This window comes from Paroedura picta, chromosome 4 (genome assembly GCF_049243985.1).
Source record: "Paroedura picta isolate Pp20150507F chromosome 4, Ppicta_v3.0, whole genome shotgun sequence".
In the NCBI taxonomy this organism is placed as follows: Eukaryota; Metazoa; Chordata; class Lepidosauria; order Squamata; family Gekkonidae; genus Paroedura; species Paroedura picta.
In genome coordinates this window covers 3,269,104-3,283,692 of record NC_135372.1, presented here as the reverse complement: position 1 = coordinate 3,283,692, position 14,589 = coordinate 3,269,104, and the positions used below count along the sequence as shown (strand labels likewise).

Below are 14,589 nucleotides of genomic sequence, written 5' to 3'. Positions count from 1 at the left end.
GACAGATCTCTATGGTCTGGAGACCCGTTGTAATAGCGGGCAATCTCCAGTTCCCACCTGGAGATTGGCAACCAACCCATAGGAATGCCAATTTCCAGGTAGGGTCATCCAGGAAGGAGATTTTGGGGGTGAAGCCTGGACAGGGCAGAGTCTGAGAAAGAGAGAGGATGTTTCCGCACAAGGACCAATGTTGCCAATTTGTTCCACAAAGCGGAAATGCTATTTTTTAAAGTGCAATCTCGGCATTACGCATACCTGCCTTTGTAGTGGAATCCAGTAGCGTTTCAATCGTTTCCCACAGGTTTCCGGTCTTGCAAAAATCGCTAGAAAGGAAGCGATTTTTTCTGTCCTTGTTCCCGCCCCTGACCGTCAATCAAACGAACAGCCAATGGGCGGTTGTTATCATGCTCCCGAAAAGCCCCTTTCCCTTTAAGAACAGGTTTAAAAAAACCAAAAAAACACGTTGCAACGAATATGCCTTGATTCCTCCTAACATAGAGACTAGCTGGCGTGTGAGCTGGCGATTTGTCGTTACCACGCTCCCTCGAGTGAAAAAAAAATCCCCCCCCTGCACGTGCGCAATTTTTGGCTGAAAATAAAGGGAACTTGCAAACGGGGCTGTGTTGTGCTTGGGGACTTCGGGGAGCTTTAAAGCACTTCTGTGGAGGGACTGTAGCCGGAGAAGCCTCGCAGGGTGAATGAAGCCTTGCCGGTTCGTTGTTTTCTGCTCGCTCCGAGAAAAAAAAAATGGCGATCGCTTCGCCGGAAGTTCGGAGGAGAGAGCCAGGGGGAGGGACTTTGTTGGAACCACAACAATGGGAATGCACAGGTCTTTTTCGCTAGTGTTGCAGATTGTTTGCAAGTGTGTAGCGCTTTTCGGAGGGTGAATCCACTTTTCCCGATTTCCCTTTAAGTGCTACAACGAATCGCTTTTGCGGGACTGTTTCAGGAGTGTGGCAGATTGTGTGCGATATCATGCGGAACTGCAAATTAGTAGCGTTTATAAATTGCAAGCCTTGTGCTACATTAAAGTCGTGCTGAATGGACCAGAGTCTTCCATGAGGTTTAATGCCTGACAATCCACCTTCTAAGTTGTAATTCTTGGGGATCTCCAGCCACTAGCTGGGAACTGGCAACTCTCTTCTCTACTTCTGCCATGTAACCGTTGGGAGACCAGGTGTGCAGGTGGAGACAAACATGGATAGCATGATAATCCTGTGTTCAGGGGTCTGCAGCATGGTGCCCGTGGGCACCACAGCATCCCCCCTCCTGGCTTTTCCTGGCTCCCACGTAGAACGTTTTTAGAACGTGTGCAGGGCCTGGTAAGGCTTTTACCCAGCAACAGTTCTGACTGGCCTTGGAAGAGTTAATTTTAAATATTGCTTTGGCAGCACCCATCACTGCTGCACGAGGAGCACTGGCACTGTTTGCCAGTTTGGTGTAGTGGTTAGGAATGCAGAATTCTGATTTGGCATGCCGGGTTTGAATCTGTTCTCCCCCACATGCAGCCAGCTGGGTGACCTTGGGCTCGCCACATCACTGATAAAACTGTTCTGACCGAGCAGTGATATCAGCGCTCTCTCAGCCTCACCTCCCTCACTGTGTGTCTGTTGTGGGAGGAGAAAAGGGAAGGCAACTGTAAGCCACTTTGAGCCTCCTTCGGGGAGAGAAAAGCGGCATATAAGAACCAACTCTTCTTCTTCTTCTTCAGTACTATCAGGGCTCTCTCAGCCCCACCTCCCTCACAGGGTGTCTGTTGTGGGGAGAGGAAAGGGAAGGTGATTGTAAGCCGCTTTGAGACTACCTCGGGTGGAGAAAAGCGGCATATAAAAGCCAACTCTTCTTCTTCTTCAGTAATCTCAGGGCTCTCTCAGCCTCCCCTCCCTCACAGGGTGTCTGTTGTGGGGAGAGGAAGGGAAGGCGACTGTAAGACCCTTTGAGACTCCCTTGGGTGGAGAAAAGCGGCATATAAAAGCCAACTCTTCTTCTTCTTCAGTAATCTCAGGGCTCTCTCAGCCTCCCCTCCCTCACAGGGTGTCTGTTGTGGGGAGAGGAAGGGAAGGCGACTGTAAGACCCTTTGAGACTCCCTCGGGTGGAGAAAAGCGGCATATAAAAGCCAACTCTTCTTCTTCAGTAATCTCAGGGCTCTCTCAGCCTCCCCTCCCTCACAGGGTGTCTGTTGTGGGGAGAGGAAAGGGAAGGTGATTGTAAGCCGCTTTGAGACGCCTTCAGGGAGAAAAAAGTGGTATATAAGAACCAACTCTTCTTCTTCTAATCGGGGATAAGCTGTGGTGGCCAGCATACTTACAATGCTCTAATAATATCTCCCATTAAGATATTGTATGTTTTTCCAGGTTTATGCACATAAGAACTATCAAGCGATTTATGGCGATCCCAGCAAAGGGCTTTCAATTCGTGGGAGCAGCAAAAGCTGCCTTCCTCTGCAGACCGTTCTTTGGCGCTCTCCCATCCAAGAATCAGCCCTGCTTAGCTTCGGAGATCCTATTATGTGATCCCACCCTCCTTGCCTTTCCACTCTTTGAAAGATGTAAGGAAACATCCCCTATTATTAAAAAAACCTTCCCCCTTCCAAATGCGTTTGTTGTTTGTTTATGTGTCTGTCAGCCCTGGGTAAACACATGGGGCAAAGGCCCATCCAGGGCTCTTAGCCCCAAGGTGTAGATGGAACACTTTGTCTGGGGCTGGGACTGCACTTGGTCTTCTTGGTCTTTGGAGGGCAGCCGTGGGAGGCCTGCTGGATTTCTGGCCCCATTGGTGAACCTCCTGAAGGGGCCCTGGTTTTGTTCATTGTGTGAGACAGAGTGCGCTCTTTGGCAGCGGAGGTGAGTGTGTGTGTGCAAAAGAATTATTGCAAACTTGCAGGATTGGGGATGCTGGAGGACCAGGAATTTTCTCCACTGTTCTCGTCCTCCAGCACCCTTGGATGTTGATTCCTGGGGGGCTGAGTGGCCTCCTTGGATTTGTCTCCAACGGCCCCATTAGAAGTCCGTTAGCCTCCCAAGGAGGGCAAACAGGGTTCTTTACAATCCATTGCCACCGAATAAACAGGAGAGGGGGTGGGCACCTGCCAAGTCCCCCTTTCCTTCCTGTCAACCCCAGGTTCTCCCCCTGTCGTGGGGAGGGGGGGCAGTAAATACACAAAGATCCCCCAGATTGTGGACTGGGCCTAATGGGACCCATTTAGCACCTAGTTAGCTCCGCAGTTAGTTCTCTTTACCCTTCCTGATTGCTCACTGGGTGTGTGTGTGTGGGGGGGAGTTCAGACCCGCTTAGTTCCCCTCACTTCAGTGCTGATTTGGCTATAAATTTAGCTGCCAAGCAGGGAGAGCTGAGTCGGTGTGGAAGAGCCCCAAAGAAACCGAGTCATGACCCTTTCTCGACTCCTGCTGTGTTTCTTCCTCGCCTGGGTGCCAGCCTGCTCCGCCCGGCCGTCCCATGCCCACCTGGCAACGGGTGAATCTGAAGAGCAGCGAGCCAAGGCCCTCAAGAGACTCTTGCAGGTGTTTGGCATCATGGAAGTTCCCCCGTCCACTCATGGAATCAAGCAGCCCCCTCAGTACATGGTGGATCTCTACAACACAGTGGCTGGGGTCGATGGGGTCACCAAAGACCCCGATATCTTGGAAGGGAACACGGTGCGCAGCTTTTTGGACAAATGTGAGTATCGCCACTCTGGCGGGAGCAGCAGAGAGCTGGTTGCCAACAGGGGGAGAAAAGACCTCCTTGCTTAATGGACTTGTTTTAGTTGTTTGCACCATGCTTTTCTCACCAGTGGAAAGTTGCCAGCTCCTGGTAGGGAAATTCCTTCAGATATTGAGGAGAGGGTGGGAGTTGGGGAGGGGAGGTGCCTGGGAGGGTGTGATGCTGTATAGTATTGCCAATCTCCAGGTAGAGCCTGGAATTACAGCTGGTCTCCAGGTGGCACACATCAGTTCTCTTGGAGGAAACGGCTGCTTTAGACAGTGGACTCTCTGTAGGGTTGTCAGACAAACCCCTCCCCTCCATGATGCTGCCACTGGCAGGGAATGGGGTGATAGGATTGGCAAATCCCAGATGGGGAGCTCCTGGAGATTTAGGAATGGAGGCTGGGGGAGACAAGGGGTCAAATGCCACAGAGCCCCCCCCCTCCCCTCCAAAATATCAATTTTTCTCCAGGGGAACAGATCTCTGCAAGCATGGAGTTGTACTGAGAGCCAATGTGGTATAGTGGTTAAGTAGCAGCTTCAAATTGGGCAAGCCAGGTTTGATTCCCCACCCCTCCTCCACATGCAGGCAGCTGGGTGCTCTTGGGCAGTCACAGCCCTGATTGTGCTGTCCTCATGGAGAGGTTCTCTCAGGGCTCTCAGCCTCTCCTCCCTCGCAGGGTGTCTGTTGTAGTGAGAGGAATGGGAAGACAATTGCAAGCCGCTTTGAGACTCCTTTGGATTGTGAAAACCAGGTTATCAAAACCTTTTCTTCAGCAGAACTGATCTCTGTATTCTGGAGATCAGTTATAAATCTGGGGTCTCCAGATCCAGGCCCCACTTGAAGGTGGGGACCCAGGGCAGTGTACAGCATATTCCCCTCCTCCTTCTAGTTGTATCTTCACACCAATAGCCCTGTAAGGTAGGAAAGGCTGTGAGCCAGGGGGCCAAGGTCAACCAGCAAATTTCCATAGAAGAGTAAGGATTTGAATCTGGGTCTTTCACACCGAACTGCAACTGTTTCGATGATTCCACCATACTTCCTTTATTTGATATGTGGGGGTATTGCCAGAGGTCAAAACCAGAAGTCATGTATAGCTTCTGGTCCTGTCCAAAAATTAACAAGTAGAAATGTGTAATAGATTGAATCCAGGTTACAACTACTATCTACTCTGTGTCAAAACTGTTGTCATTCAGAATGGAGGAAATGCGTTTAGAATTAATGCTGCTAATATTATATATTGTTCCAAATATATATCTGGAAGCGCTGCCCATATATCAGAGAAGTTTTAAAGGATTTTGAACATTTCCCTGTGGTTCAAGTTTCCATTTTATGAGGACTAGCACTTAGCAGTCTAACATATATATTGACAAAGGGGCAATCTTTGTGATGTTTTGGAATGGTGAATTTCAGAGGTACCATGCCATACCTTTCCATTGTTGTGAATGGTGTCTCATGTTGTTTATTTTTTATTTATTTGATTTATATACTGCTCTCCTGTGAACTGGCTCAGGGCAGTGTACCACCAAAAGAGTAGCAATAATACAAGGAAACTTAAGTCATTATAAAACATTTAAAACTTGCAGCGGCATCCAAATAGACATTGCTTCTAGCATATTTCTATTCAGTGATGTTTTCATGGGGTGTTCTTTGGGGGGGGAGTAATATACTGCTTCTTGTAAATATATGTAAAAATTAAAAAGTGCTCAGAGACTGACTAAAAGGAGATTTGTGAATTGCAATCCAAGAATGAATTAGTTTTAAATGCATGGGGGAGGTTCAATGGCTAAAAAAAAAATGAGCCTCTATATTCAGAGGCAGTATATCTCAAACTCTGAATATCAGTGACGTGGGAGGATGCATGAGGAAGAGCTGATGCTAAACTAAACAATTAACTGAAGAAATATCAGTAGCCTCTAGGGCAGGGGTGGCCAAATGGTGGCTCTCCAGACGTCTATGGACTACAATTCCCATGAACCCCTGCTGGCAGGGGCTCATGGGCACTGTAGTCCATGGGCATCTGGAGGGCCACAGTTTGCCCACCCCTGCTAGGGGATTCAGATCTGATTTCAGGCTGAAATTGTGGCTTGCACAAGGAAGCAACGGATTCAAACCCCATTCTCAGCTCTTTCTGCACATCTGTACATATCTGTGGTGTGACCGATCTAGCCAAAGTTCATGTATGCATTTATCTATGTATTCAAACCTGAGAATTCTCAGCTTGAGGGCTGCCCTGAGAACAGTCTAGAGGGCCCTGAGGGGTGTTGATTGGGAAGGCTGCCGCTTGTATTAACCTCCTGACTTTTCAGGGAAATCCTTTTTCTTTCAAAATCCACAGGCTGTGAAAACCGTCAGGGGGGATAGAGATTAAGGCTGGGATGGAAGGTCCTCCAGTCTTGCAGAGTTGTCAGCTTCCAGGCGAGGCCCGGAATTCTTCAGATCTCCAGACAACAAAGATCCGTTCCTCCTGGAGGCTGCTTTGGAGGGTGGACTCTATCCCACTGAGGCCCCTCGGTGCCCCAAATGCTTCCTTCTCCTGGCTCCACCCCCCGAATTTCCCAACTTAGAGCTGGCAATTCTATTGTATCTGTTGTGGAAAGGGGTTTGCACCCAGGAAGTCGATGGAGATGCAATCAGGAAATTAAAAGTTTGCTCTCCACAAGGTATAAACTTCCAAATCCAGATGGGCCGACACCTCTGCCAGGTCTGAGTTGGGAAACACCTGGAGGTTTGGGGAATGGGGCCTAATGATTGGTAGCGTTTGGGGTGGGGAGGGACTCTAGTGGAGTATAATTCCGCCTCCCAAAGTAGTCATTTTCTCCCTGTGTTGCCTAGAAATCAGTTGTAATCCCAGGACATCTCCAGCTACCCCCTGGAAGTGGGAAAGCTTAGCCCACGGTATCTGTCTTGACTTTGAGGGTCACTTAAGCTGAGCCTCCGGGGAGGGCGGTATATAAGTATGATAAATAAATAAATAAATAAATAAATTAAACAAAACGGCTGAAACAAGAAAAATGGTGAGAAAGATCCATGGAGCTGAGGCGACAGTGACCTGCATCTTCCGTTTACAGCGTCTTAATAAAATTAAATAAGTTTGTCCATTAATGAGTAATTTCAGAATGGTGGGTGAGTGTGTTGGGAGACACAGGAGCTGAGTTCAAATCCTGCCCCCCCCCCCCCCCGTGATCCAGATCAACTCCCTGCAATTTATATCACAGTAAAGATTCGGATGTGAAGCTCACCAAGTGATCTGGACACCTCACTCGCTCCCGCTGGCCTACCGCCCAGGGCTGTTGTGAGGCAAAACGGATTTGTCTGCCCCAAAGTTCTGTGGAAAAGTACTGGTTCCCTTCAGTGACTGTTGCCCCCTTGCCTTGCAGTCCACAGCAGTCAGATGCATTTCCTGTTCATGCTGTCCAGCGTGGCCAAGAACGAGCGGGTGCTGACGGCCGAACTACACCTGTTCAAATTGCGAGCCGGGCTGGGAGAGGGGCCCCTGAGGAGGCATCACTTCTGCCAGGTAAATAACCTGCCTTCCCCTGCCTCCATGAGGTCTAGGCCAGGCTTGCTCAGCCAGGGTCCTGTGAAATCCTGAGATTTCTTGACAGCCCTGGGAGAGTGCAGGGGTAGTCAAACTGCGGACCTCCAGATGTCCATGGACTACAATTCCCATGAGCCCCTGCCATCTGGCAAGGGCTCATGGGAATTGTAGTCCATGGACAACTGGAGGGCCGCAGTTTGACTACCCCTGGTTTACAGAATGGGCAGGGGTAAGATTTATTGGGTGATATGGCCATATACCGTCAAGTTGACCCCCTCCCCCTCCCAACAGGGCAGGTGATGGGCCTGGAGGGGGTGGGAAGGGGAGGGACCCTGGGAGGGCATGTACACAGCTCTGCTTCCCAACCATATTCTGCCCTACTGTGCCCATTCTGGGGTTTCTCGAAGCCTGAAGAATGTTTCAGGGGTTACTCAACAGTAAAAAAAGTTGAGAAAGGCTGGGAAACGGTCCCTTGACTGCTTCAAATAAAGCCCCATTTATCCTGTACCAGACTTAACGATAGGTCTCTGTCTTCAGGAGCTTACAATCTCAATTTGGAGACTACAGAGGGAGGTAGGGAGGTAGCTCCCCACCTCCTTAGGCTAAGGTGACCAGATTGTCCAAGTTTTGGAGGGACATCTCGGGGCACCTGGCAAATTGTACTTATGTTGAAATTAATATATATATATATATATATATATATATATATATATATATATATATATATATATATATATATATATATATATATATATATATATATATATATATATTACAATACTATGTTTGCATTCTATGCGTTCTATGAAAATTTTTGTTGCTCCATATAGACCAATTTTTTAATCAAGAACCCCCCCCCCCCCCCCCGTCAATGGTGTCCTGCTTTACCAATGTTAAAATCTGGTCACCTTACCTTAGGCAGCCCATCCCACTGCTGAACTATACTCAAAGAATCCCATAGTGGGAAGGGGCCACACAGGCCATCTAGTCCCACCCCCTGCTCAGGGCAGGATCAGCCTCCAGCATCCTGGATAAGTCACTGTCCAGCCACTGCTTGAAGACAATAGGATAAACACAGGATGGTCTCAGAACAAGAAAATGCCATAGCCCATTTGAGATGTCAGTTAGTTAACCCTGGACTCCTTCTCCCCTCCAGGTTAGCGTGTTCCAAGTCCTGGACCAGAACAACTTGGATTCCCCTGAGGGAAAGAAACTGCTCTCTGCCCGATTACTCGCTGTGCAGGGGTCCGGCTGGGAAGTCTTCAGCATCACGCAAGCGGTGAGTTGATTTGCACTTTGCACTTTTCCAGGTGGGTTTCCCTAAGTGCCCCCCCCCCAAAGCAGCCATTTTCTCCTGGAAAACTGATTTCTGTAGTCTCAAGGTGAGCTGCAGCTGAGCTGTAATTCCAGGAAATCCACAGGCCCCACCTGGAGGCTGGCATCCCTAGTCCACCCACCCAAGCAGCCCTTTACTCCAGGGGAACTGATCTCTGTAGTCTGGAGATGAGCTAATAAAATCAGAGTCCAGTAGCACCTTTAAGACCAACAAAGATTTATTTCGAAAGCTCACACCTTAAATAAATCTTTGTTGGTCTTAAAGGTGCTACTGGACTCTGATTTTATTGTGCTACTTCAGACCAACGCGGCAACCCATTTGAATCTGTCCTTATGGAGAGGAGCTGTAATTCCAGGAGATCCCCAGGCCCCACCCGGAGGCTGCACCCCAAGGTTTCCCAGAAATAAAACGGGCAATTTCCTATTAACTAGCAGAAACTTCGGAAAGCCTTTGATTGCATGGAACTAGGTAGCTGAAAAGTGTACCTCGAGTAAGCTTAATCATTTTGGGAGGAAAGTCAAAGTAGTCATTCCGAGCAGGAATTAAAACCTCAAGAGTAGGAACGGAACAAAAACTGGAAGGCAGCTGGGGACATAGAGTGGGGTGCCGAACAAAGAATCTCTCTCCTCCAGATTGAGTATCATCAAACCTGATATTTCATTCCACTGAGGACTATTTGTTCCAGTTTAGCCTGTTATAAGGTTGGCCTATTAATTACTCCATGCAGAAGCACACTTCCAGGTGGAGATCTAGGTACCAGATTAAGTCTCATCTGGCCAAGTTACTACAACTACCTCCATACAGAATTAATTTGATGGATTATATAGCTTTTGAGGGAAACTTTTAGAGTCTAGAGTGAAGAGCTAACCTGGTGTAGTGGTTAAGAGCAGTGGCCTCTAATCTGGAGAGTCAGGGTTGATTCCCCACTCCTCCTCCATATGCAGCCAGTTGGGTGACTTTGGGCCAGTCATAGTCCTGTTAGAGCTGTTCTCACTGAGCTGTTCTGTCAGAGTTCTCACAGCTCCAGTTACCTCCCAGGGTGTCAGTTGTGGAGAGAGGCAAGGAAGGCGATTATAAGCCACTTTGAGACTCCTTCGGGTAGTCAAACACAGGGTATTAAAACCAACTCTTTTTCTTCTTCTTAATTTTCGAACTTTTATGATTCCAATTTTTTAGTGTATAGATAAACCATTTGCTTTTGTTACCCCCTTCTTGAATCAATCCACTTAGAATCAGAGAAGCTAAAGTGGGATTTTCCATTTAAAATAAAAATTGTTTGTAGACTCACATAAGGTAAAGGTAAAGGTATCCCCTGTGCAAGCACCGAGTCATGTCTGACCCTTGGGGTGACGCCCTCTAGCGTTTTCATGGCAGACTCAATACGGGGTGGTTTGCCAGTGCCTTCCCCAGTCATTACCGTTTACCCCTCAGCAGCAAGCTGGGTACTCATTTTACCGACCTCGGAAGGATGGAAGGCTGAGTCAACCTTGAGCCGGCTGCTGGGATCGAACTCCCAACCTCATGGGCAAAGCTTTCAGGCAGCTGCCTTACCACTCTGCGCCACAAGAGGCTCTTAGACTCACATAGATCATAGTAAATTGACTGACTGACTGACTGATCATAGTAAAGACCTACTCTAAGCCATGGGGAATTTCAACTGGGCAAAGGTGGGTGGGTCAGACACTAGAAGCCTGGGCAGAGATGGATTCAAATCCAGTCTCTGCTGGGATCTGACTGAGCAGTCTTCTGCAAATCATTCTGCCTTAGGCTCATCCCCACCGCTCCAAATGTGGCATGTGGGGATAACTATGCCATCCGATGTAGTTGTGAGCTCCTGCATCGTGCGGGGGTTGGACTAGATGACCCTGGAGGTCCCTTCCAACTATGACCTTATAGGATTTTGGTGAGGACAGCAAACATGTAATCAAGCTGGTCGTTGTTTTTATTCAAACATCACCATCTTCGTGTGGCATTCCAGGTTCGCGACTGGACCGAAGAGGGAAGCAGTAACCAGGGCTTGCTGGTGGTGGTGCAGGGCCTTGGCGGGGCGGGGCTGGATCCCGGTGCCGTGCAGTTCGCTTCCGGACGAGATCACCACGAGAGCAAGAAACCGATGCTGGTTTTGTTTACTGATGATGGGCGGAGAGGAGCGGCACTGCCCACACTCCCGTTCTCAGGTGAGGGGACGGGTGCCTTTGATTACCCTAGAAACAACAAAATGGACGTCACCCCCTGTCAGTTCTGGAATGGATACCGAATTGCTTCATGACTCTAAAACAGGTTCTCTCAACCAGGGTTCCATGCAACCCGCGGGTTTCTCAACGGCCCTGCTGGAAGGGTTTCCTGAATGGGTGGGAATCAGTTAATTTTTCCCATATTTTAAAAATTTGTTAAATATTTATCAGATAATATAACCATGCGTGGTCATGTTGACCCATCCACTCCTCCCATAATGGCCAGTGATGAGCCTGGAGGCGGTGGGGAGGGGAGAGGACCCAGGTGGGCATTTACACAGCTATGCCTCCCAGCCATATTCTGCACCATCAGGCCACTTCTGGGGTTTCTCGAAGCCTAAAGAATGTTTCAGGGCATTCTCGATGCTAAAAATGTTGAGAAATGCTGTTCTAAATGCAGCCAGTAAATTGAGATACTGGGGATGATGTGAAAAACCAGACGTTACATGGACTGTGGTATTAATGGACATCCACATTGTGGGCCACGGAGGAAAGGACAGAAGATTTTCTGCTATCTGCGCTTTCTCAAAATTTAATGCCTGAGGACAAAGCAGAAACCTTTGTTGGCCCTCTGGATTCGGTTGGCCATTCCAGGGCGAAAAATCTGTGGAGAATTGTGGGTGGAGGTGGGGGAGGACAGGGACCTCTCCATGTTGACTCAGAAGAAAATCCTATTTTATTCCATGGGGTTTGCTGCTAGAGAATCATTTCTGGGAACTGCAAACTTACAGGCCCATTCCGCACAAGGACCAATGTTGCCAATTGGTTTCAGAAAGCAATAACGCTATTTTAAATAGTAGAATGGGCGTTCCGCATACCTTCATTTGTAGTGGAATCTAGCAGTGTTTCATTCATTCCCCACAGGTTTCCGGTCTCACAGGAATCGCTAGAAAGGAAGCGATTTTTTTTCTGCTTGGTCCCGCCCCTGGCCGTCAATCAAACGAACAGCCAATGGGCGGTTGTTATCATGCTCCCGAAAAGCCCCTTTCCCTTTAAACGCAAGTTTAAAAAAAAAAACACACACACACTCGTTTCAACAAATATGTCTTGATTCTTCCTAACATAAAGACCCATCTAGCTGGCGTGTGAGCTGGCAAGTCATCGTTACCACGCTCCCCCGAGTGGGGAAAAAATCCCCCCTGCTGCAGGGGTGCGATTTTTGGCCAAAATTAAAGGGAACTTGCAAACAGGGGGCTGTGTTGTGCTTGGGGACTTCGGGGAGCTTTAAAGCACTTTTGTGGAGGGATTGTAGCCGGAGAAGCCTCGCTGGGTGAATGAAGCCTCGCTGGTTCGTTGCTTTCCCCGCTCGCTCTGAGGGAAAAAATTGGCGATCGCTTTGCCGGAAGTTCGGAGGAGAGAGGCAGGGGGAGTGACTTTGTTGCAACCGCTACATTGAGAATGCACAGGTCTTTTTCGCAAGTATTGCAGATTGTTGGCAGGAGTGTAGCGATTTTCTGAGGGTGAATCCACTTTTCTGGATTCCCCGGAAATCACTACAACGAAGCGATTTTGGCGCTAGTGTTGCAGGAGTGTTGCAGATTGCTCACGACGTCATGCGGAATGTAGTTTTAGTGGCGAAAACAAAATGCAAGACTAGTGCTATATTAAAGTCGTGCAGAATGGACCACAATGTTCTTAGGACTGTGGCAGAATGTGAAATCCATTCTGTCAACTAGAGTATTGTTTTGGTGGCTCAGGGTTTAAATACATCTGGAATCTGTACCCTGTTGCTCCACAGAGCTGGCCTCACTTTACTCATGAGCAAGACAAATCCTCATTTTAAACATTTGCCGTATCTGAATGTTAACAGCTTTGCTGGTTTCTGTTTATTTATAGTATGGATTGTGTGTCATATAACCAGTAAATCCTAAAATTGTCTGGCTGCCAGGCAAGGGAATTTTGGAGGTGATTTTGTCATTGCCTGGCCCCATACCATGACCCCGATATTCCTTGGAGGTTGCCCTTCCAAGTGTTAGGCGGGCCTGACTCTGCTTAGCTTCTGAGATCTGATGGGCTGGTTCACAGCCTTAGCCTTCAACGTGACTCTGATCTTTCCCTCCTTCAGATTTGGCCTTGCCGAACCCGGCCCTTCCAGAGGAGGTCAGAATCCCTCAGAGCAACAGGACACTTCGGTCCCCACGCGCAGCAGGGGAGCAGCAGCTGCCTTGCCAGATACGGCCGCTTTTGGTGGACTTCGAGGAAATTGGCTGGTCTGGCTGGATCATCTCTCCCCGCGGGTACAACGCCTTCCACTGCAAGGGTTCCTGCCCTTTCCCGCTTGGGGAGAACATGCGGCCCACCAACCACGCCACCGTGCAGTCCATCATTAACGCGCTGAAGCTGAGCCAAGACGTCAGTGGACCCTGCTGCGTGCCAGACAAGCTCTACTCCATCAACCTGCTCTATTTCGATGACGATGAAAACGTGGTCTTGAAGCAATATGACGACATGGTGGCTGGGAGCTGTGGGTGTCACTGACCTCCTGGGGAGGGCTCCTTCCTTTTTTCCTGCCCCCCCCCAAGAGTCTTGGGGGGGTGAGTCTTCTAGGATACCATTGAAGGCTTTGGATCATTTGACCCTCCATATTCAGAGGCAGTGTACCTCTGGATTTCTGTTAATTCCACATAGTGGAAGCATCCAGCCCAGCTGAAATGCTACATTATCAGTGTCACCAGATGGTTAAACAGGCTGACTGTTCTTACATAAGAAGAGCTCTGCTGGATCAGAGAAGAAGAATTGCCTTTGGTTTTTCCTGGATCCGACTGCTCATCAACCTCATTTTGATTAACTGATTTTTAATACATAGGAAGACCTCTCCTTTCCCCCCAATTATGCTAAACTTACTCGGCAGTCTTTGGCGAGGTATCTTGTCAAAAGCCTTTTGGAAGTCCAGGTGTATTATGTCATCACTGTCTAACATTTGTTCACTTTTTCAAAAGAACTCTAAAAAGTTGGTGAGGCAGCAGAAGCCATGCTTATTTTCCCTCAGCGGGTTTTGTTCTTCGACACGCCTAAATAGTTCTACCTTTAATGAAAGATTTTTAATGTTTTTTTTTAAGAAACGTTTGAGGAGAATACCCTATGTCCACAAAATTAGTCCCCTATCCTTCTCTGAATTTATCCAAATATCCTTTAGGGTCCATATTTTCTGAGGATCCAGTCATGGTAAATTACTACTCATCCGTTCTCTTTGTTCTGCTTTTTGGAGAGAAAATATCACGGGTGTATTAGCATTCTGCTTTCAGGTCCAGGTCTCTAAAACTATGTTTGAGAGGGCAGTGGATTTATCTTCTTTGATTCCCTGATCCCTAAAGCTACCAATGACTGTCATGGCTTTATAGAAATCTGCTTTGTTTTACCTGTGATGGGTGAGCAATGCCAATGTTGACTGAACTTTATACCCCTTGTGATCCCTAACTAAGAGCCCCTTCGCTTCAGCTTGTACCATACTGTATATATCCAAAGTGCTAATATTTATTTTTTATATCTCAAGCCTCCCTGTACAGTGGGCTCCCTGTAAATACCTGTATAGTTTGAATGTTATCGTTTTAATCTTAATCTTGCAAATCTTCTGTCCGTATTAAATAAATTAAGCCATTGTTTTTTCATGTACTGTGTATGTCATGTTCTGTGGCAAATCTCCCAAAAAAGGTCAGCTCAGAGTTCTGGTTAGAAACTCAGTAGTTTATTCAGAAGAGTACAAATGGCATCACAAGACTTCTGTGTTGCTGAAGACCAAGATAACAGGAAACGAAAAGCAGTTGTCAAGGCA

At 47.9% G+C, this 14,589-nt stretch overlaps 1 protein-coding gene across 1 annotated transcript; it reads left to right on the top strand.

The window, feature by feature from the left end:
- Positions 1–3,376: 3,376 nt before the first annotated feature.
- LOC143836701 (bone morphogenetic protein 2-like) lies at positions 3,377–14,303 on the top strand. The gene is made up of 5 exons (XM_077336243.1): positions 3,377–3,679; positions 7,087–7,226; positions 8,404–8,526; positions 10,562–10,760; positions 12,883–14,303. The coding sequence occupies exons 1-5, from the start codon at positions 3,388–3,390 to the stop codon at positions 13,293–13,295; spliced, it is 1,167 nt and encodes a 388-aa protein (XP_077192358.1). The 5' UTR covers positions 3,377–3,387; the 3' UTR covers positions 13,296–14,303.
- The last annotated feature ends 286 nt before the right edge of the window (positions 14,304–14,589 follow it).

Bases quoted from the DNA above. Each gene is read 5' to 3' on its own strand.
- LOC143836701 (XM_077336243.1), top strand. From the start codon at position 3,388: ATGACCCTTTCTCGACTCCTGCTGTGTTTCTTCCTCGCCTGGGTGCCA. The intron at 7,227-8,403 runs GTAAATAACCTG...TCTCCCCTCCAG, and splicing joins GGAGGCATCACTTCTGCCAG to GTTAGCGTGTTCCAAGTCCT. The intron at 8,527-10,561 runs GTGAGTTGATTT...GTGGCATTCCAG, and splicing joins TCTTCAGCATCACGCAAGCG to GTTCGCGACTGGACCGAAGA.